Source organism: Zootoca vivipara, chromosome 10 (assembly GCF_963506605.1).
Source record: "Zootoca vivipara chromosome 10, rZooViv1.1, whole genome shotgun sequence".
In the NCBI taxonomy this organism is placed as follows: domain Eukaryota; kingdom Metazoa; phylum Chordata; class Lepidosauria; order Squamata; family Lacertidae; genus Zootoca; species Zootoca vivipara.
The window spans coordinates 32503725-32527384 of NC_083285.1; the positions used below are offsets into that span (position 1 = coordinate 32503725).

The 23660-nt window shown below is 39.8% G+C and overlaps 1 protein-coding gene across 1 annotated transcript in view; it reads right to left on the minus strand.

The window, feature by feature from the left end:
• The window catches only part of PPFIA2 (PTPRF interacting protein alpha 2), a 260822-nt gene that overhangs the window by 47516 nt on the left and 189646 nt on the right, over positions 1 to 23660 (minus strand). Inside the window, exons 7-13 of the mRNA XM_035128598.2 lie at positions 20984 to 21100; positions 12866 to 13087; positions 12540 to 12686; positions 11485 to 11619; positions 4341 to 4424; positions 3815 to 3946; positions 2872 to 2934 (exon numbers count right to left, since the gene is read on the minus strand). Of these exons, the coding sequence (XP_034984489.1) occupies positions 2872 to 2934; positions 3815 to 3946; positions 4341 to 4424; positions 11485 to 11619; positions 12540 to 12686; positions 12866 to 13087; positions 20984 to 21100 (900 nt within the window). The remainder of the gene's footprint in view (positions 1 to 2871; positions 2935 to 3814; positions 3947 to 4340; positions 4425 to 11484; positions 11620 to 12539; positions 12687 to 12865; positions 13088 to 20983; positions 21101 to 23660) is intronic.

The following is a 23660-nucleotide window of genomic DNA, read 5'->3' on the forward strand; positions in this document are numbered from 1 at the left end:
GGTTAAAGTTGCAACAAACCAACTAATCATTTTAAACAGCCCAACAAAACACAGCAATAGATATTTTTACAATATGAAAAATAAATTATTAATGGGAGAATTGTACAAAAAATTCTTTGTTAGCTAGACAAACTAATCATTGGTGATTTTTTTAGTGATGCCAGATATAACAAATGGAAGACTATAAATACTTTCCAAAGATTCCAGTTTTCACCAATTTTGCATTCCTTCTTTGCTGTTTTAAAGTTTATACACTCAAACCTCAGCTCCTGAACCTCAGCCTCCTTTTTGGAACGTTTTGGCTCCCAAATGCCAAAAACCCAGAAGTAAATGCTTAGGTTTTTGAATGGTTTTCGGAAGCCAAACGTCCGACGCACCTTCTGCTAGAGTACAGGAAGCTCTTGCAACCATTCAGAAGCTGTGCCTCAGTAGTTGAACGTTTCAGAAGCCGAACAGGCTTCTGGAACGGATTAGTTCGAGAACCAAGGTTTGACTGTACAGAGTTCTTAAAAGAATAACATTTTGGAACAAATACATAAACCCAGCTAACGTTAGTTGTCATTGAGGCACACTGAAAGTCATCAGATTCAAATCAATTGTTTCTTACTTGTTCTTATGGGTCAGTCACAAATGACAGGATCGAGGACAAAGAACACTCCCCCAATTTTTTTATAAAGGTCTAGAAGAGCAGTTAGCTCAGTTTAGCATGATAAAACCACTAGCCCTCAATGAACAGGGGTGAACTGCATAATCAAGAAACTATTCCTAAATTTATATAGTAGGAACAACATCAGTAATCTAGACACTTCTCTATTGAAAGTGAAAAAAAAATGCAGCTCAATTTTTCAACAAAAGCAGTCAAAGAAAAATGCACAGGATTTTATATACTAAATCATTTGGCTCAGATCCAGACCTAGGTTTAAGATAGTCCTTTTAAAAGAATTGATTTCAGTATTCTACTTTAAGTATGAATAGGTCCGGATCCAGCTCATTGAACTCCCATAAGGAGCAGCTATCATGGCTGTGCTGCATTGACGGATGGAAATTGTACAAAACATCTGGAGGGTACGATGTTGGGAAAAGAGGATCTACCTCTTCCCGTGAAACCTGCCCCTACTTGTTCTTGTATCAGGAAGAATCATAGTATCCTTCTGCTGTGCCACTTATTGTGTGCTTTTAGCTAAGAAAATGAAAAAAAATGGGGACAGCATGGTATCGTGGTTCGAGTGTCAGACTAGGGCTCCAGTTCAAGTCCCCACTCAGGACACGAAGAAAACTGAAGTATCTTGGGTCATCCACTCTCTCTTGGACTATCCCAGCTCACTTGGTTGTTAGGAGGACAAAACATAGGGCAAGCATGTCTTGAGCTCTTCCGGGGGGGGGGGGGCAGGCTATAATTGCAGTAAATCAAAAACCAAATGCATGAATTAATTCTGGAAACATATTTTTCAACTGCACAAAATACATATAGGCAACAGCTATTTATATTCTGTAAATGCAAATGTGACATTCCCTCCCCCCCCCGATTCAGTCTCTTCCTGACAACAAGTATAGACAAAATGTGGGGATAAGCATAATTGGAAGGAAGCACACTGCTTCGGGTACCATTCTTTGGAACAGAATGTGGCCGACAAATTATTAAAATAAACAAATGAAGCAACAAGGAGCTCATGAGTCATAGTCAGAAGTCTAATCCCATCCATTGCTTCTGAAAATTCTCTTTTTAGGAACAAATGGCAGCCAAATTAAAAAATGTATTTGTCTACAATTTCTTCCCTTCATGTTTGGTTCCGATATCACGCATTAACAGTTATTTTGCCCCTAGACTCAGGGCTCGGCCACAAGTCTTTCCCATTCCACTCCTTCTATTTCTATTTAATCTGATACCTAGCAAAATTACTTTCTGCTGACTTAAATATGATTGGTTGAATTTATGTTATCTACTGGCTGTAAGTTGGAAAAGAATTAGAAAAATGGCATTTGTTATAAATGTTTGTAATGAATTTGACTGGTTCATTAAATCAATGGTACATGGGTTAAGCAGTGTTGACTTGCAAAGGGCAATTTTGATGCTATTTTTAATATGACTGTCAGGATTGGGTAGATGTGGGGCTGAAAGCCCAAGACTCATGTCCTCAATAAGTTTCTGGCCATTGACTACCCAGAACTGAGCATTCTATGGAAACAGAGCAATCAAAATGCATCTCTAGAGTGGGAAAGGAGGTATTTACATAAGAATGTTGCAGTTTGGATGAAAGTCTTTTGTTCAACCAAATGGATCCAGCCCACATATTTTGTGGGGGCAATTCATGCCTGCACTGGGGTCCATAAATATTATCAGCAGGCCAATCTACGCTACTTGAAGTGTACAGCCTAATTTGATGCATGCTCACTTGGAAGTAAGTTGCATTCAGTGGGGCTCACTCCCAGAGAAATGTGCCAAGGATTGCAGCCTACAGAGGTGAGGGTTCTGTAGTGTATGGCTGAATGTTGATGCTGTGTGGCATGCAGCTCTCTCATATACTCACTTGGATGTGTGAACAATAGCACTGTCCAGTTTAATTGCTCACACAATGAAACTTCTCCACCTCTCCCATTGCACCCCCTGCAATCTGCTTTGGAGGGTTGAGGGAGCTCCATATCAGATATAGAGGGGGGTGCAAGGGGCACACAAAGGGAGGTGTGGGAAGAGAACTTCCCCTGCACAAGTAGAAGTTGTTCCTCTTGCAGCGTCTTAGTTGGATGCAACCCTAGGTTCCATTATCTTTAGGAACATTTTCAGGTTTTGAATTCCAAAGAGTCCTCCTTCTTTTTTTGGTAATCAGTTGCTTTTTAAAATAAAGGTAAATGCAGGTAGGAAAGAAAGAATACCTTATCATGTAATGATTCTTCCAAGTTCTTCCTAAAGCTTTCTGATTCTTGTATTAAAACATTCTAAGAAAGAGAAAAGATCAAAAGTAGAGGCAAATTACAGCAAAATAAAATACATTTCTGCAGAATCTGTAATGTTTTTCACGCTTCCTATTGTAATAGCAAGTATTGACTATCTCAAAAAAGGCCTACTGTTAATAGTCTTTCGTTAATTCATTCCTTTTATGAATATGTTAAAAGTTCTACTATTAATACTGATAACTATTAGATGGCATGAATATTGGACTGATATTTGCTATCAACATAGGATTGACATCAATATTGGACTGACATTTTGCTATCAACATAAGATTGACATTTTAACATTAAGCGCATGGCCTAGTCTGTGTACTGTAATACACAGTATTACAGTACACAGTAATACACAGTAATACTGCAAAAGTACTGCAAATGAGTAGTTCCATTGAGTTTTGAATAAAGCTGGCAGAAAGGAAAGTCAGTGAGGATTTCACATACAGGAAAGGAACGGGAAGATTTGATGGGCAAGGGATCGTGCTCTAAGTATTTATTTGCTTCCCCCCCATAGTATCAAGAACAGAAAAAAGAAACCAAAAAATACAAATCAAGGTAAGTATGGGATGATATTCAATTGAGTTATACACTCAATAGTGTATTGAGGAAGATGAGCCAATACTCTAAGCCAGGCTTCCTCAAACTCCGCCCTCCAGGTGTTTTTGGCCTACAACTCCCATGATCCCCAGCTAGCAGGAACAGTGGTCGGGGATGATGGGAATTGTAGTCTCAAAACATCTGGAGGGCTGAGGTTGAGGAAGCCTGCTCTAAGCAAAAGGCAGCTTAGTACATTTCTTCTTAGGTTGATTCATTGATTCTACTTGGAACGTGACTACCATTGGATATGAACCATTTGTTTTGCTCACTTTACCTTTTCTTCCAATGCTGCCATTCTCTCTTTTAAATGTAGCTGCAGGCGCTCATTAGATTCTGTCAAAAGTCTGTCCACGGTATCCGATAATCTCTTGTTGTGCTCTTCATTCATTTTTTCTCTTTGCCTTGCCTTCAGTAAAGAACCAAGGAAACAAAATGGGCAGTTCCAAAGTTATCTCTAGTGAAACATGAGTGGTGGATTATTGTAACTGAAATCACGGTAATGATGCCCTGGTACAGTAGTGCACAGCAAAAATCAAATACTGCCAGAGGATAAAATTTATTAGCACTATTGCTGTGCACAAATCCAATAGCTGATAATCGTTCCATTCATATTCCTCATGTAAAAAATAAATAAACGTAAGCAATTCCCGGGGGGGGGGGGTGTTCTGATTCTTCTCTCCTACTTGACCTTCTAGACATGAGACTCAATTTTTAGGTAAAAGGGGGACTATGTGAAACAGCGTGATGCATTTAACATAAACGAGTCAACCTATGAATTAAATGATCAGCAATACACATACCCTTTGAAGCTCCTGGTTCTTCTCCTCCAGTTGGCCCTCCAAGTGTCTCATGCGCTCTTCAATGTTGCCATGCCTTTCCTCTGCCTATATAAAAATAAATAAACAGACTTTTTTTTGAAACTTAAAGAGCTTTCCGAGCCCAAATCTCAATTTGTTTTAAAGAAAATGTAAAGCAAGCTACTACTAACTGCAAACTTAGTTTTCAAAAATAAATGTTATTCAAACAGGCAGCTGAACAGCATTGCTTGAAATGTGTCAGCTACAAAGGCCTGTTACATCCAAGCATCCAGCAAAACATTGGAGTTATTTATGAGCAATGAAATCAGCCAAATGTAACATGCAGACTGTGCATGGTTTGAACACAAACCTGCCATCATAAAATTGTAAGCTCTTTAAGCACTGAACCGCACAATGGTTGATTATCAATAAAAGAAATATGTAATTTTTTTATTTAAAAAAAGAGTTCTTAAAAATAAGAAAACAAACTTAGATGGATTCTATTTAGCAATAGAAAGTAAAGTCCAGTAGGACTACCTTCCTACGTATGGAGATCATTTCTTGCAGTTTAGCTTCCATAACATATTGATAATCATCAGATGAGGTAGAAGAGGTTGGATCAGACTAACAAGTCAAGGAAAAGGAGAGGGACAAAATTGAAAAATCAGAACTAAAGACACCAACACTGAACAGAACACAGTACAGAATGCTCAAAAGAAAAGTGTGATTGCAAATTTAACACCTTAACTGACATAATTTTATGTAGAATAAACCACACTTACAATAGGGTGACATGAGGCAGTTGATGCGGATGAACTAAAAACAATGGGATGCTAAAAAAGCTAACAACCTATGTATGGAAATTTCAGGTTAGTGATGGCTGGCTGGTGAGAATTACTCTTCCTCTACAGAGGGATCTCAAAGCAATTATGGCAAATATAAAGCCTGATTGGAATTTGGATAAACTTAAGACCAAAACACAACTTTGAGGAGCCAATGAACGATTTTTTTTAAATAGACCATCCTACAATCTTATCATAACAAAAACAATGTATATTATGTTACAGAATATACTAAACCAAATGGGTTAGTCGTCTCTAGAATAATGTTATGGTAGGTTGCCTAAGAGATATGAAAGCATATAATTAAAGGAAATATCACAACTCCCCTGGGCTTACTATGAAAGGGTTACTGAGTTTGTGGTGAATGCAAAGCAGGTGTCTCACATTATGTCTGGCTATGCCACTATTTAGTTTAGTGAACAACGATCTGGGCAAATGCTCAGTTAGGTAATGTATCACAATGGATCCTATGTTTACTGCATGTCCCATTAACACACATTATGGACTTCTAAAAAAAGTCAATGTGAATTATTTCTTATTTAACCCAGAATGAATAATGGGTTGTATCCCTGTTAGCCATACTCAGAGTAGACCCACTGAAATAAATGAACATTACTGACTTAGGTCTACTGATTTTAATGGGCCTATTCTGAGTATGACCAATTCTGGATTTTGGACTAGTTAACCCCTTTCAGCCCAAATTAAAGTTCATTGAAAACATTTTAGGGCACAACCTGCAACCCTACCCAATCATATGCAGCCCACCTGGACTAGGGTCTACCAGGTCTTTGGCAATTCCCCTGGTTTTGTTTTGCAGTCCCAGGCAGGCGGCAAAACCAGAAGGATTATCAGTACCCTGGGCAGACGATCATACATGGCTGATGGGCTGCCTTTGGCTTGGTGACTCACAAGACCAAAGTCAAAATTAAGAGAAGACACTCTTTATAATGTGTCAATATATGCTACAAGATAAAAAGAGCACCCATAATATTTAATATTAATAATAAAGGTTCATCCAATGATTCAACACCTTTCCGAGCATAAAATGAAGCTGATAATTTCTTCGACAGTGGACTTTTTTCTTACCTGTAAATTTTATGTTTAAGACATTACAACCGGACGGTTTAAACTCGGATCTTGACCTTTCTGTATTCATTTAAACTAACACACCAGCAGTATAACATACAGAAATTATAGAGATACTGTAAGTGTTATCAGTACTCACATTCTTCTGCCCCCCCTAATTGTCATCCCTAATTACTATCACCTGTGAACCAACTTTTTGTATATAAGTGTACTCCAAACACAAGATTTTTGCTTAGTCAATACATACTCAAACTAAGAAAACTCTGAATATAAGAAATGTAAGTATTTCTATATATGTACATGTATTTTAGAAATTGTACTACTGTATTAGTCTAAATAATAACTAGAATTTGATTTATATCACCAGTGAATATGTAAATGTATTAAAGCTGCATGAGAGAACCTTTTGAAAAAGAACTTGAGCATTGTGGCCTAAGCCAAGATAAGTGGTTTCATACGAATTGTAAGTACTGCCTTTGATATTTGTTTGTTTAGATGTATATTAGTGATTTAGTTCGAATACTAATAAGACCTGGTTTATACCACCAGTGAATGCACTAAACATAACTGAAAGCAGAAGGAGAAACTACTGAAGAAGCCCGTCATATGGGCGAAACAGGCGAAAAACGCTGGCAGCCTGTCTATCATTGACACTTCATTCGACCTGCTGCCACTTTGCTGACTGCTATATAGCCTCAAAGACCATAAAGACTGGTTTGGCTTTCGGTATTTATTTGTATATGCTATCTGCTTGACGTTTAGTTTTGGCTTCTGTGTCAGCACTTGTATATGGTTCTCTTATTATTTTCTTTTTGTACTAATAATACTTGATTGAAACTTGATTGAATCTTGTGCCCCTGTGTGCTGCTTGTATTGTATTGGACTTTTGAAGAAATTGGCAGCATTAGCCCATTATTTCAGTGTTTGTTGTACCTATAGCAGGATTTTTAAGCATTCAATGAATATAAGCCATACCCCGAAAATAAGACATAGTGATAGGTGCAGCAGCAATGCCGGCCGCGGCAGGAGGAGGAGGAAAAAAAGAAGACATCCCTTGAAAATAAGCCATAGTGTGTTTTTTTGAGGAAAAAATAAATATAAGACGTGTCTTATAATATGAGAAACACGGTACGTCAGAAGCAAGGCCTCATGACTGACTTTTTCTTTGCTTTTGGGAGAACTGCTTGCTTGAAAAAAGGAGGTACATAGTCTGCAGGTTGACATTCTTCTTCAGCGTGACTGCATTGATACTACCGGTATGAAATTGATACTATGAAGGAGCAAGCAAACTGCTGTTAGCAGTACAGTGGAACCTCAGTTTACGAACACCTCGGTTTATGAATTTTCGGTTTACGAACTCCGCGGACCCATCTGGAACAGATTAATTCACTTTCCATTACTTTCAATGGGAAAGTTCGCTTCAGTTTATGCACGCTTCAGTTTATGAACAGACTTCTGGAACCAATTACACCCATGCTTCGGGTTAAGTATGCTTCAGGTTGAGTACTCCGTGGTCCCGTCTGGAATGGATTAATCCACTTTCCATTACTTTCAATGGGAAAGTTCGCTTCAGTTTATGAACGTTTCAGTTTAAGTACTCCGTGGACCGTCTGGAGCAGATTAATCCACTTTCCATTACTTTCAATGGGAAAGTTCGCTTCAGTTTATGAACGCTTCAGTTTATGAACAGACTTCCGGAACCAATTGTGTTCATAAACAGAGGTACCACTATATTGAGATAAAAACCAAGTAGGCGGGGGGGCAGGAGGAAGGAGGTGCCAGTCTGGCAAGCTGAGAAACTCATCCCTTTTGTATCCTATCCATTTCACTCTGATTGTAGCAAAAAAAGAGGAGGAAACACTATCCTAGACATGATTATTCCCTCCCTCTGGAACCTTGGAAGAACGCTTGAGGAGTTTTGCCTTGCAGCAATTTCAACGTGGATGTTTTTGAGCTGTTTACAAGAAAACATAAAACCCCTTGAGGAAGTGGGCTGAAACATGTTGGGCACTAATGAAAAGTGCATTTCTGAAAAGTGCATTTCTCTTTGGTCTTTTCCATTGGATGCTTCCTTGTTTTTGTTTTGCTGGTTTGTTGAACTTTTGCTTCTTAGCTCAGGAACTCCCTTTCCCTGGAACTCACTGAGAAACTGGCCACAAGCAACTTCCAAAAATATACTAAGAATGAGTTGGCTCCAGACTTAATCATGCTTAGACAGACTCATTAAAAACCAGTGCACTTAAGGTGTGCTTCAAGCTGCTTCAAGCATGACTAAGTCTAGATCTAACCCAATATATATTTAAATTTAGGGATGCAGAATAGGTTTACTTTAGTTGAATTAGAATTGTTCATTCATTTAAAATATATTTATTATTATTATTTGAAACACAATGTTATGAACAGCACAAGCCTACTATAGAGTAGTTATAAGATGAGAAAATTCATAACATGGCTATAGTTTTACCAGATTACCAATACTTCCTAGTACAGGAGGTTCTTATGTGAACTCCCACCCAATATTCAAGGACTCCTCCATTGACTTCAGTACCAGTGGCAAAACTGCATACACATATCTTCTGTATCCACATCAAGGCGGCCCCCAAAACTGTAATCAGTGGGTAAGTGTGATCACCTAAGAACTCTTGATCACATCAGAGGGAAAAACAAGATTTCAGATTTCACGTGTGTTAGACCAGTTTAAATTCACGTCAGTTTTCTTCTTGCTATGTAACATTTGAAATCTTATACAAATCGATCAACAGAAAATAATGTGTCAGAAGTAAAAAAAATCTGGATTTCTGAGCCCAGTACATTAAGCATCTTTTTAGTAGATTGAATTGTGGGGAGGGTTCCAGTAAAGTCTATTCTCGTTTTTATGCACTGTCTTTAGGAAAGAAGTCAGTTATGTTGATTACCTTGCTTAAACTTAAAACATAATAACAGTAATACACCAGGACCCTTGATTTCCCCTGATTCTGCCCTCTCTGCTGGCTTCAATGAAGTTGGCCAGAAAACTATTTGGGGAGAAGTTAGCAGTGGGTTGACTCAGTTTGAATGTAGAGTGCAACTTGCCTTCAACTCCCTCCCCACAACTAGGCAGTGCAAGGTCCCCTGGTTGGCATTGAGACCAAGTAGGCTCTTGCTTGGCATTCAAAAGAGGGAGTCACTAGTGCCATCAATGGCTACAGATGCATTTTTGGCTATGTTTGGCTGCATTGCTTGTGATCTTGTTGCCCAAATAGTAGTTTTGCCCTCAATTAAGTAACATACTGGTATACATTCTGTCTCACTCAGTTCCTGATATAAATTGCACAACACAATCTAGATGGAACACACAGATCATATATATCTAGTTAACAGGAACAGAACTGAAAAGACACAGAAGGGCTGGGATTCCTATGAATGAGGAATTTTTTCCCCATTTCTTCTTCTCCTCATCAATACAGAAATGATCATTCAAACAGACTAGAAATCTATGCAACTTATAATCACAGAGTGGTAACTATACTGTATTTTTTTTTGTCTTCCCCCCACCCACCCAATGGATGAACATGGCAACCTTCCTTTTTCTAATGTTGTTTACAGTAGATCCTATATTAGCTGACTATAAACACATAACACATAAACACTTCAGTCTATGACAGCATTGTGTGTGCTCCATTTCGAGCTGCTGTGCATGGAGGTTTCTCCATTTGTTCCATGGAGGGAGTGGGAGGAAAACACATCTCAGAATTTTCTTCCCACATGCTGAGCTGCTCACTCTACAGAAAAGACTTTAAAAAAAATAAAATAACCACCTGTGTGCATTGGAGGGCCCAATCACACATCACTTTGTTAGCTTGGTGTGACTTTTTCTGAACATTACAAGGAATCTTAATGAAGGAAGAAGATATTCACTCATGAAACTACTTAAAAAAGGTAAAGGTACCCCTGACTGTTAGGTCCAGTTGCGGACGACTCTGGGGTTGCAGCACTCATCTCGCTCTATAGGCCGAGGGAGCTGGCATTTGTCCGCAGACAGCTTCTGGGTCATGTGGCCAGTATGACTAAGCCACTTCGGGCAAACCAGAGCAGCGCATGGAAACGCCGTTTGCCTTCCTGCCGGAGTGGTATTTATCTACTTGCACTTGACGTGTTTTGAACTGCTAGGTGGGCAGGAGCTGGGACCGAACAACGGGAACTCACCCCATTGCGGGGATTCACACCACCAGCCTTCTGATCGGCAAGCCCTAGGCTCTGTGCACATCCAAGAGGCGTTAGAACAGATCCCCACAGGAATGGTCCATTGTCTTTTGGTTTGTTTTTAAAAAAAGAAAACCGAGAAGCATTTAAAAAGAAAACTCCAATTTTTGGTGACTTTTCTGAGTTACTGGTGAAAAATCTCCCCCCCTCTCTCTCACATGCTATCAAAGATTTTATTACTTTGTTCCAGAACACATCTGTAAATGCCTTTGCACGTTATTCAGATATTGAGTGCCAATCAGTTCAGTGAGGAATGGACTTCCAACAAAGTGTGCATAGAAATGGAGCCTAAGTCCACAAGGGCGGGGGGCGGGGTGGGGACGCAAGACAAAAGTGGTTTTAGGCATTATAAAGAAGAGCCAGCAGAATATATGTGATTGACATGTGCCTTTTCTTTTTGAACTTGTGTATCATCCAAACTGGCAACTTGTATATCTGGATGAAACTTGTGGGATACTGCTTCCTATAGGAACAATCCACTGGATATTTCTCCTATCCATCTTATGCTCTCATGCAACCCTGATTCATTTGAGCTTGGAAAATAAAGTGTCTATTTTCTTTTGGTCTGTTTTAATTAAAGTGATCACTGTGTTTCTTTGAATCAATGTGATGTGGAAAATCATGGAAAAAAATTCAATGGCAAATAAAGTTCATGATTTTTAGCTGAATTGGATTAATCATAACTCTTTTATAATACAAAGTATTATAAAATAAACTCCTTTGGGATTTTGGGAGAAATGGACTCAAGCCATACAAGAAATACGAAGCAATACCTCTGCCGTTAAATTAAGCTAAAGCAAATAACGTCGTATGTGTAATTAGTATTTATTTACGGTGCCAATAAGTAGAATCATCTTGTCCACTCCAAAACAGGGTTTTATTGCTGCTGATGGTGCTGAAGGAAGGGAAAAGGGATGAAAATCAATGTTAAAGGAAAATGTGTTTCTGAAATTCACCTGCTCCCAAGTGTACAATACCTTAGTCAGTGCTGCGATTCTCTGAGCCAGTTCAGCTTCCACTTCAGGCAACGTTTCAGCTTTCCGCATTGTTTGTTGCAGCTTTTGCTCAGCTAGTTCAAGCCGTTCCTGCAGCTGTCTATTTTTGTCTTCCATCTGAAACCCAGAAATGAGATGATCAAATAAATAAATAAATAAAAGATTGAATCAGGAAATTGCTGCAGTTCTCAGGGGACTGACTTCCAATGGTTCATCCTGCTTGGCTCTCGAAGAGCAAATCTTCCCCACTTTCTCAAACCCAACCAATGAAGCGTGTAATGATTTATATAGAGATGTACTGAAGAAGTGTTAATATAGAGAGATGTACTGAAAAAAAGCATTAATATGAATGAACACTACAACAAACTGGAAAGTCAATAAAACATATAAATAGGAGCAATCAGTAGCTTGTCCCTTGCTCTCATGAACCAAGACATATCACCTTCAAGTGGTTTCTTACTCTTATGAGTAAGAAACTTCCTATGGCAAGTTCAAAAGTTTTTGTTTTTTTTAAGCACGCTCTTAGTTTACCACTATTTTAAGCTGTTTTATATTAGCAAACATAGCTTGCATGCTGCAGTCATAGATACTTTCCTGGCTGGCACTGCACATCATTCACCCTTCCCCAAAATCTACTGATGGTCCAAGTTTATGATCAAGCCAGTATAGTTCATGTGTAGCTCAGCTTGCAGCTATAAACCTGCCATACCTTTCCTTTCTAGCTTACCTTGATTTTCCTTCATCTCACCCAACCTGGATTCACTCCCAGAATCTTGCCAACCTGACTTGATAAGACAATCAGATATGTTCTAGCCTTGTCTTGAACATCGTAGCCCTGGAAAAAATAGATCTGGGCCCAAATCTGACCTATCTTTGACTACTTCTGCTGAAAAGAAAAGTCCTCATTCCCTTTTGATCCAAATCTACCAATATTTGGATGGCAGAGTAAGATAAGACACACATTTGCCTTTCTTTTCAGCTAAATGATGAGAGGACACTTATGAAGAGTCTCTTAGCAGTGATCCCAGATACTGAACCTGACGCAGGAGAGCTTCCTTGTTTGCCAGCTCATTTTCCAGCTTATCATTCATGTCATGTATGGAGGTGGATTCCCTCTGAGCACTTAGGTAACGCTTTTCAAGGGTAGTGATCCTTTCTTCCATGTCTTCCTTCTGAGCCATTGCCTTAAAAGAACAAACAATACATCAAAAGACTACAATTTACAATTGTTGCCAATATTCATGTAGCTAGCAGGAGGTCATTAGATGGCTTATAATCTAAACTCAACTTTGAGATGTACCAGCTTCAAAAGGAATGAATGAACAGATGAACGAAAACAAATGGAGGTGGAATAATTTTTTACCTCCCTAATGTCCCTCTGATATTTGGTGTTCAGTTCTTCAGTTTTAATGAGGTCTTTCCTAGCTGCCTCTGCATCTTGCTCTACCTCCCCGACTCTGGAAGACAATCCAGCCAAGCGGTCCTTCATCTGTGCCATTTCATAATTTTGCTTTTCAAGAAGTTCCTGCAGTTCCACCAATTGGCTGGTCTCATCATTTGAGTCTATGGAGCCATTCGAAAGACGCTGTTAAGAAACAAACAAACCATAGACCACTCACATTAGCCTACTTTTGCCAACTTACTGAAGAAATGGAGCAAAGTGTATGAAATAAACAGGAATACTGGTGGCACTTTTCCATAGGATTCAGATTTCTATGGTGGTCAAGTCTTCAAAATAGATTGCTACTGCTTATCAGAAAAAGAATGAATGAAATCTTTATTGCTAAAAGCTATAAGCTGTCACAATTCGACACAAGTTGGGAAATGGTCTCACAGTGCATGGGATACAAATAATTTATTTAAAACTGATGATGATGATGATAATAATAATAATAATAATAATAATTTATTTATACCCCGCCCATCTGGCTGGGTTCCCCCAGCCACTCTGGGCGGCTTCCAACAAAACATTAAAATACAGAAATCCATCAAACATTAAAAGCTTCCCTAAACAGGGCTGCCTTAAGATGCTTTCTAAAGGTCTGGTAATTGTTGTTCTCTTTGACCTCTGGTGGGAGGGTGTTCCACAGGGTGGGTGCCACTACCGAGAAGGCCCTCTGCCTGGTTCCCTGTAACTTCTCGTAGCGAGGGAACCGCCAGAAGGCCCTCGGCGCTGGACCTCAGTGTCCGGGTAGAACAATGGGGGTGGAGACGCTCCTTCAGGTATACTGAACCGACAACAACAGGAAAACAGACTTACAAAAATGCAAAATCACACCTGCATAAGTTAAGAACTCCACTTCTCACACTCCCCATTATGATACTTGTCTTGGTACCTAGCTCTCAACTTACTTGCAGCCAAAGCAAAATTTGCAACTATTGCAGTAATAAATACATTATTGCCAGCTAGCAAAATAGAGATTTGCTCAAGGGGAGGTCAGCTGGAAAAAGAACAAAGGATGTAATCGAGGAATTTTTGTCTTGGGAATGTACATAAAGTGCATCATAGCAAATAGGGTTGAATGTCCTCCACATCTCCTGACTCACAGATGCAGAGTCTTTGGTACACAGGGGTGTTATTAAATCTTCCTGTTAAGATAGGCGGAGGGTATACACTGAACACACAAAGCTGTGAATGCTTTAACAGAAAGAGAGACCAGGTGCCTAAAATGGCAGCACTCCAAACCTAATTTAAATAAAGGAAAACTCTCACGCAACTATGTTCAAATGCCTATCTTCAGCGAATTTTTCCATTTCTGATCATAGCTCCTTGCAGTTTTTTCTCATGGTGTCTTGTTGCAACAACAACAAAAGCATCACAGGCAGTAAGGTAAAGGTAAAGGGGCCCCTGACCATCAGGTCCAGTTGTGTCCGACTCTGGGGTTGCGGTGCTCATCTCGCTCTATAGGCCGAGGGAGCCGGCGTTTGTCCGCAGACAGCTTCCGGGTCATGTGGCCAGCATGACAAAGCTGCTTCTGGCGAACCAGAGCAGCGCACGGAAACGCCGTTTACCTTCCCGCCGGAGCGGTCCCTATTTATCTACTTGCACTTTGACGTGCTTTCGAACTGCTAGGTTGGCAGGAGCTGGGACCGAGCAATGGGAGCTCACCCTGTTGCAGGGATTCGAACCGCCAACCTTCTGATCAGCAAGCCCTAGGCTCTGTGCTTTAACCCACAGCGCCACCTGGGTCCCTATCACAGACAATAGTGGGTGGCAAATACACACCTGGCAACTGAGCTGTTCACATATTCCTCCTCCAACATTTTAGTGAGGAAAAAGCATGGAGTTATGTCGCTTTCTGTAGCAGTCATCACTTGTGTTCTGGATTGTGTGTAACTACAAGAGGGCATAGTTGCTGATATGCTCCAAATATGAGTAATTGCACAGATAGGGTTCTGTCTGTGTTATAAATCTTGGTCAGTTTATAGGACCCTCAGAATGACAGAACATGTAGACCTGTGAAAGATCTAGTCTCTTTTATTCTCTAACCTCTGCTATGTATACATTTGAAAGCTTATATTTGCTGTACAGCTCCCAGTTATTGTAATGGTTGAGTGATGCTGCAGGAAATAATTGTATTTGCCTTGCTTTTTCTTTGCAGTATTTTTCTATTCAAGTTACTAATTGCCTTAACCCAATTAAAAATATAGATGTCTGCACATGCATTAAAATATCATATTAATTTAATTCTTTTTTACAGCTGCTGATAAAACTGATAGGCTTAAATTCATGTTAGCTTACGGACTCATTGTTAAAACCGTGTTTATGGAAGACAATCTTATTCGGCTACGAGTGATCAGCAAAGAAGAAGAAGAGCTGTAATAGATAAATATTTTTTCCTAGAGTCAGATTCATTAGGTTAGAAACACAGAAGCACTGGAATTATGTGAAGTACACAACCGAACTAAGCTCTATTTGCAAATTAATAAATTAAATCCCCACCTACCATCATAGGAATATTGTTGTGTAACGATAATTGCTAAAGCTGAAAATTCTATCATTTGATTTTGGAGCCAGTTCATACGTTATATCCATCAGCTCATTTTCACAAATAACTGGTTTCATGAATGATCCATTTAATAATAATAATAATAATAATATAATTATTTATTTATACCCCACCCATCTGGCTGAGTTTCCCCAGCCACTCTGGGCGGCTTCCAACAGAACAGAACATTAAAATGCAATAATCTATTAACCATTTGTGTGGTAAAGATACTGAGGAACACATAGCTGCAGCTTCTTTGAGCAGTATTTCCATATTCCAAAGACATCACACTCACGAAGGCTGCCACCATGATTTCCATGAGCAATCTTAAGACTTAATGATAATATGTATGTGCTGCAGTGGCCCCATCGGACCAAGCAGGATAGCAGGCAGCTACAACATGGGGGTAGCATACCAACCTTGACAGCCAACATAGGCACATGGCTACAGTCTACGCTGCTGTCCTGTTAAAGGGAACCTTTTTATGAATCAGCATGGCCAATGTCTGCATGTTGTCCTATAATAGCCCTAGCTGGCCAACTAGGGTGATAGGCAGCTGCGGGATGGATTTGCCGCAGACCAGAGACAGCTAATTTGGTCTTCAAATGAAGCACATTTTTCTTTCTTTCAAAGGATATGCTGAGCCATGCAAACAGTTAATTAAAAGATTATAACACATGGTGGAGACTTGATGATGTAGTATACTAGCTTTGTTTTTTTTTTTAAGAGCCCAGGCAAGCACTTTTAATAATTTGGCATACAAACAAGCACACCTACTACAGTGAATCATTTATTTTTCAACAGCTACCAAAGACGATAAAACACATTAACTAATCAACTTATAATTTAAACGTCTTACATGCACTCCATCCCTCCGTGTTGATTTTCCAATGTCCATAATAGCACAGAGTTAAACAGTTTGCCTCTACAAGACTCCCTAGCTGGAAGAAGAGATGGTTAACTGAGTATTTCAAAGCTGACTGGCTGTCTCTCAGAATAGGCCAACTGAGCTGAGTAGATTCCTCTTACTGGTGAAAGTCTATCTTACTTTTGCTGCTTTTTTTTTTTGCTGCAAGTCTCAAGAACGTGGTGCAGCTCTGAAATCAGCACCCATATATGGTGGAAGCGCAGCAGAGTTCTTTGTTGGAAAAGAGCTTTAGTAGCTGTCCAAATATAGTAGTAATAGCCCGGGGGAGAAAGAGAGAGATGAAAGTGTTATCAAGCAAATCTGATATCAGTGATGGTATTAGCTACAACAAAGTAGGCATGCCATGGAGAAAATCAAAGTTCAAAAATACCCTGTGGGAATTTGTGCCACAAAGCGCAATGGAGATTAAATGTGGAAGAGGTCCAGGGGGAAACAACCAGCAAATGCTATCAAACTGAGACTGGTTTGTAAAAGAAAAGAGAAGAGGTGGAAAGCATGATCATGGTCTTCCCTTTCCTAAATTTCCAGAAGAGGAAAGTCACACCGATAATGTGCTATTTCTCCTTTCTCTCCCTAGATCAAAACACAGCAGAAACCGCAAACTGGTGTCTGCATAGACCATGTATCTGCAATCAGATGGAGGCTCAATATATGGACGTATATAGCTAAAATTTCTTTTGCAGCCCCCAATTACCTATCAAAATGGGCAAGAATGTCATTGGATACTAAGAAATTAAAATTAAACATGCCAGGGCAGAGAGAGGGAGGAATTGCAGATACCAGCAATGTAATGGGAGAAGAATTCTAGACGAGGATAAAGCAGCGATATTTCAGCTTCATGAACCGCATGATTGACTTTTCTATTTGTCTGCAGTTTCTTGCATATGACTATACTTCCTAAATTTGTTTAAACATATTTATGACTTGGCAATGCTTTACAGTGTGAATAAAAGTGAATAAAGCTGCCATAATATTGAGGCTGCAATCCTATGCATGCTTACCTGAGCTGGAAATAAGATTTAACTGATCTTAACACTGGGATGCATTATTTATGCTCAGTTCTCCAGAGGTTCTTAGTTATTCCCCCATCTCTGGATTCTCATATTCCTGTTAAGATTCCCAAACATTAAAACTTACAAATACCATCTACATCAAGAGACACGGTGTTAACGAACTTTCCACTATTTCATAATCATGTACTTTTTTATTTTGTTGGATAAACATTTAATTCTTCAGCAGCCTGGCATTATGGCCTTGAAGCTAATATCTCAATCTATTTAATCTTTAACATGCGTAAATGTGAACATTATAAAACACCCAACCAAACCCAGGCTACATCTCCTGTTCCTGGAACAGCGATCCAGAAAGTAAAATATTATTTTCTTTCTAGTTTAAGAGCTTTAGGTGGCTAACAAGAGAAAGACCACAAGCCAACAAAAATGAAAATGAAATACAATTATCGTTTTTGTCTTAAAGCACATAAACCAACACAACTTGTCTTCCAAACTGAAGAGTGCAGAGATGACCAGGCATCATGAATAGAATATAGAAAAACTGCCTTATATTGAACCAGATCTTTACTTTATCTAGCTCAGCAGCTCTCCAGGATTTCAGTCTGGGCTCTCTCTCAGCCCTACCGTGATACGTGAAGGAATGAACTTGGAAACTTCTGCATGCAAAGCAGATCCAATGACCTACAGCCCTTCCCAAGGTGGCAAGATTGTGCGATTAAAGAAATCATTCCAGTCTTCTCTACAGTCCACTATAATTACTAAGCTTAAAAATGTATTACTAGACCACATTATATTTTTACCTTGCCCCCACAATTCACAATGTACATAGCAAAACAGCGACACATCTCTTTCCACATACATCTCTCTGTGGACCATTCACATTATTGCTTTGGATGCAACTTTTCAAAATAATTCTCAGATGCTTTCATCCTCTCCGCACCCAATGCCGATTACACCTGGGACTGCTTACCTCTCCTTTGTCCATTTTGCACTCCTTGTAAGTCCTTTTGCCTATCTCATGTGGCAAACAAGCAGATGTTTTGATCAAATTCCATGCACACATAGTTTTTCACTAAAGTCTATCAATAACAATCCACTGAATGAAGTAAAGAATTCGTAAACACAGACAGTGTATGCGTTGCTTCTTGGACTAAACCATATTGTTATGAACAGCTGCATTTTGGGCTAGAATTGTATTGATTTTCTAGTTGAGAATGTAAATCCTCGGAGGCCAAGGATCAAGCCTTTGACCTATGTTTTACACATCAAGCATAATGACTATATTTAATAAACCACAAAATTATAGCATCAGTTCCTTGAAGCAAATTTTCTCCAAGTTATAATCAACCTCTGAAGGTCAGTGATAGCTCCCTTTATGTCTCTTCCCTGAACTGCCTTGCACTGTCTTTCAGAGAAAGACTCCACAGTTCTTTGTCATCGTTCCAAAGTATTGCATGGTATTAACACAGAAACATTTCTGTAACTTCCTTGCATAAAAATATGCAGATGATCAACTTGAAAAAGAGCTTCCCCCCCTTGTTGAAGAGCTCCATTCTTGCACTAAAAATTATCTACACATGACAAGAAGTGGATGTCAAAAGTACAACTAGAAAGTTACAAAATGTAGTAGACGCTGTCAAGATGACAAGCTGCTACAAAACAGCTTAATAATAATAATAATAATAATAATAATAATAATAATAATAATAATATATTTATACCCCACCCACCTGGCTGGGCTTCCCCAGCCACTCTGGACGGTTTCCAACAGAAAAATAAAATAAAATAATCGATTAAACATTAAAAGTTTCCCTAAACAGGGCTGTCTTCTGATGTCTTCTAAAAATCTGGTAGCTGTTTTTCTCTTTGACATCTGATGGGAGAGCATTCCCTTTGATTATTATTTTTTATATCACCGTTATAAGAAGTGCAAGTAGAATTGTTTCTATCACCTTCCACCCTTAGATTTGCTTGTGAGGAATGTTAAAAAATGTATTTCAACTGCTAAGAAACACCCCCCCCCCCAAAAAAAAGTTTGGAATAAAGAATAGCTGAAAATCTCACACATTGATTTTGCATTATACTGCTAAAAAGCTTCAGTTTAAGGCATATTGGCAGAAACCTTTAGAGCACGCATGGCCAAACTTGGCCCTCCAGCTGTTTTGGAACTACAATTCCCACCATCCCTGACCACTGGTCCTGTTAGCTAGGGATGATGGGAGTTGTAGTCCCAAAACATCTGGAGGGCTAAGTTTGGCCATGCCTGCTTTAGAGGGACTGTTTGGAAACCCCACATGTTAAGGCTGATTTTCCTAGCACTGACTTTAGAGTATCAAAATGGTTTGCAGCGTCAGCACTTATACCACAATAGATCTGTTCTGTAGCTTAATGAGGTCATGAAGTTAGTTCATTTATGCATGAAGTTCCTATAGAACAGCTCACCTTCCCAGGGGGGTGAAGTTGCAGGCTGGCCACGAGCACCCCCAGTGTACAGTGGGGGGGGGGGCATGGCAATGCCACCCGTGTCATTGGGAGTCCCGGTCACGTCACAGCCCATGGCCGACCAACCTGGTCAACCGTGGCTTACCTGATTCAAACATCTACCCGGCTGGGGCTCAGTCTCCTCTTCTCCTCCTGTGTCAGATCTCCTGCCCTCCCGCCCTGGACAACGGTTGGTCGCCTGTTGAGCGGGCTAAGTAGGAATTTTCCCACTTGGCAAATTGGCAGCAGCCATGTGGTTTTGCCTGCCTTGTAGCAATCGTCACAACTTAGTAAGGTTTGGCGGATAGGCATTGGTAAACCTGGTTTATGGAAGGGGAGGTTGTGGCCTTCATCTGCGCCTCCACTTTAAGGGTATTCCGTTAAAGGGATCTGGGTGTGTGGATCTTGTCCGAAGCCTGGGTAAGGGTTAAGGCCATACCACGACCCCATTGGTGACCCTGGGGGGGGGCTCGCAGTTGATGTACATCAACAGGGCTCCCCCTACTGGTGGTTGACCCTCATGAGACTAAGCCAGGCATCCCCAAACTCCGGTCCTCCAGATGTTTTGGCCTACAACTCCCATGATCCTTAGCTAACAGGACCAGTGGTCAGGGATGATGGGAATTGTAGTCCAAAACATCTGGACTGGAGGGACGAAGTTTGGGGATGCCTGGCCTAAGCTAATACTGCTCACATCTGTAACCAATAAAGTTGTGGCCTTATTTATCCCATTAACCCAAAATATTGGTGTCTGTGTGTTTCATTATCTAAGAAATGGGGTGGGGCTCGGGGCCTCCCCATGCAACCTGATGCTGGATGAAACTTCTTTACTACTATCTTAATTAGAAAGAAGCAGCTTTAATTTCTATAGGCGGGCATAAACAAAAGAGACTGCTCAAAGCATTGATTCAGAATACACTAGCGGCTCATTGTGCATTGGTGCCAGGTTTTATTCATCACATTAAGTTCATCTTAGAAGGCAGAAATGGATTTGGGATCTTAGAGCAGTGGGCTTTGATTTGAACTTTTCAAATGACGAAGACTCTCAAACGGAAGCTGTTACTTTATACCTTTTCGTGAACTTTTTGTCCAGGCTCCATTCCTTTGATGAGCTCTGAGTCAGTAGGACCCTCCCCTGATGCCATTTTCCTTTGAATGTGTGCATTTTGTTCACGCAAAGCTAGAATCTAGAAAAAGAATTAAGATTAAGGTCAGAACAAATAGCAAGTAAGAATTTCATTTCTTGAGCATAAGTACATAGCATTCTAAGCAGTAATGTGACAATATTTTAATATTATTATTCACGTTATATCAATATGCTACAAATCTTTAAAGATGGTATATCTTGTTACCATCTTTCTCCCTCACCCTTGAATGCTATCATTTTATATCCTCCTTCAAGCCTTTTATCAGCTATGCATTTGAAAGAACTAGTTTACGTGATAATGAAAGGTCAAACTAAGCGTGATTCAGGAGTTCCATGATTGGAACTTGCAACATATTTTTCCTCTGTAAAATGCAGCCACAGGCGGTGGGGGAGCTGATATGGATCAAGACCATGGTCAGGGAGAGTTTTTAACAATAAGTTTTATCAATTGGGGAAAACATTTGCATCGAGGGGCCATTTCCAAAAGAAAAAGAGAGCAAAGAGTTCCATAATCCTAACTGAGGACCCCCCCCCCACCTTCCCACACAGCTATGCTTTGTAAACGAAAATGATGAAATCAAACCCTTTAAGAGAATAGAGCACACCATCAGCCTATTAGGTTTATCAGCAAAATTGTTAATGATACTGCGCTTTACATAACTAGAGAACACACCCCTCCAAAAGCACAGAAGCCAGCATGGTTTTACTTCAGCACCCCAATTTCTGTTCGTAAAACTGATACTCAGAAGAAGAAGAAGAAATATTATATGTAGATTGAAATAGTTTGATCTCATAGACACTCAGATCAGCAAGACCACTCAGGACAAATTTTACACAAGGTTGCTTCTAACAGACGTGAACAGAACTTCAATTTCCAAAATAGCTCTATATTCTTCAAAAATTGCATTTAACTGTGCAGGAGGGGTGAAGAAGCAATAACATCCATTGATTGCTACCAGTTGGGAGACATCCTTATTGGGTTAGAAGAGCCGTACTGGGTTATGCTATGGGGCACATATGCCTTCTTCATACATTACAACCACGAAGCAGCAAACCCAGCTGAAATAGGCTGTGGGGCCATGCCTTCCCTCACTGTTGTCTTTCCATATTCTCAGATAACTTTTGGGATACGGAGCCTTGTCCACTTTGGGGGGAGGGGGGTCCTTGCACAATTGAGGATATGTTTAAAAATGGCTCTCCACTGCAGCAGTTATAGCAGAATACAGGGTAGCTGGCTTGAATCATCAGGCTAAAAGACATAGTCCTGAATCCAGTGCTCCCCCCCCCCCAAAAAAATGTTTAGGGGTACTCTCATTTTGACTCAAGAAAATCACCAATTGGGAAAATCAGGAAAAATAAATACAGTAAATGGACAAAAGGCAGCCATCAGGGGTGGAACTGACAATTCACCGTGCTAGAGAATAAACTATTCCCCCCCCCCAAGTTTTTAAGTTTCTTCTCCTGCTAGATTCACAAAATGTTTAGGGGTATGCGTACCCCTGCATCCGCCGCCCCCGAAAAAAGCACTGCCTGAATCCCTTTTCTACTCACAAAGTGCCATCATGGTTGCCATACCTGAAGAGGGCTGTAGCACCTGCCAACTCGAAACTCCCTGCCATCGTCTAAGTAAGCAACTTGTGTGACGCAACCTAATTGGTCCTGAACCCCTGCAAGTGGCAGTCAATGAGGAGGAAGGGAGGTGTCACAATGTCACATTACACATCACATTTAGTTTGGCATTACTGGGATGAGGTGACAGAAGTGGGGAAAGTGATGTCCACACTGTTGCTGTCATATGCAATTTAGATCTAACTGTAAGGAAGCTCCTTATACCCTTTCTTTTTCTTTTTTTTTTAGAAAAGGAAATACTCGTGTTGTAAAGGATATAGAAAGACAATAAAGGGCAATGTTTGAATTGTGCTGAATCACTGCCTCAATTTTGATCACAAAGTGTGTCTAGGCATTTTAGCTGCAATGATGACAGTAAAAAATTCTGAAGAAGTGTGCATGCACACGAAAGCTCATACCAAAATAAAAACTTAGTTGGTCTTTAAGGTGCTACTGAAGGAATTTTTTTATTTTAGTAAAAAATAATAATACTGGGAAATGGTAAAGCAATCTATGCCAGATGAGCTCTTATTCATTTCGGTGAGCATGAAATTCCGATAAAAAATGATACATGTTATTTATTTATAAACTGTCTTTATCGCTTTTTATCCAAAGCAGAAATAAATATAAAATTAGAGAAATAAATTGGACACAATACATTCATAATGTAATATGCCATTACATGCAACAATTTCACAGCTCAAAGGATTAATAAAGTAAAAGAAAAGTGGGTTGCTTAAATGTTGCACAGCAGGGTGGATATCTAAAGTGACTGGTCACATTGCTCAACTAAGAATCAGAGGCTGTAGAAATCATTATTAGACTTGGTGGCGGATCTATGAAATGGAACAGAGACCTTCTGATGCAGACATAATGTAATTCTGAGTTAAGTAGTAACAAAAACACAGTTCCATTTCATTTGCTCTGAAACAGAAACAGCCCAAAATTAATAGGAAAAGGTTCATATTCGTTTTACACCCACCTGGAATACA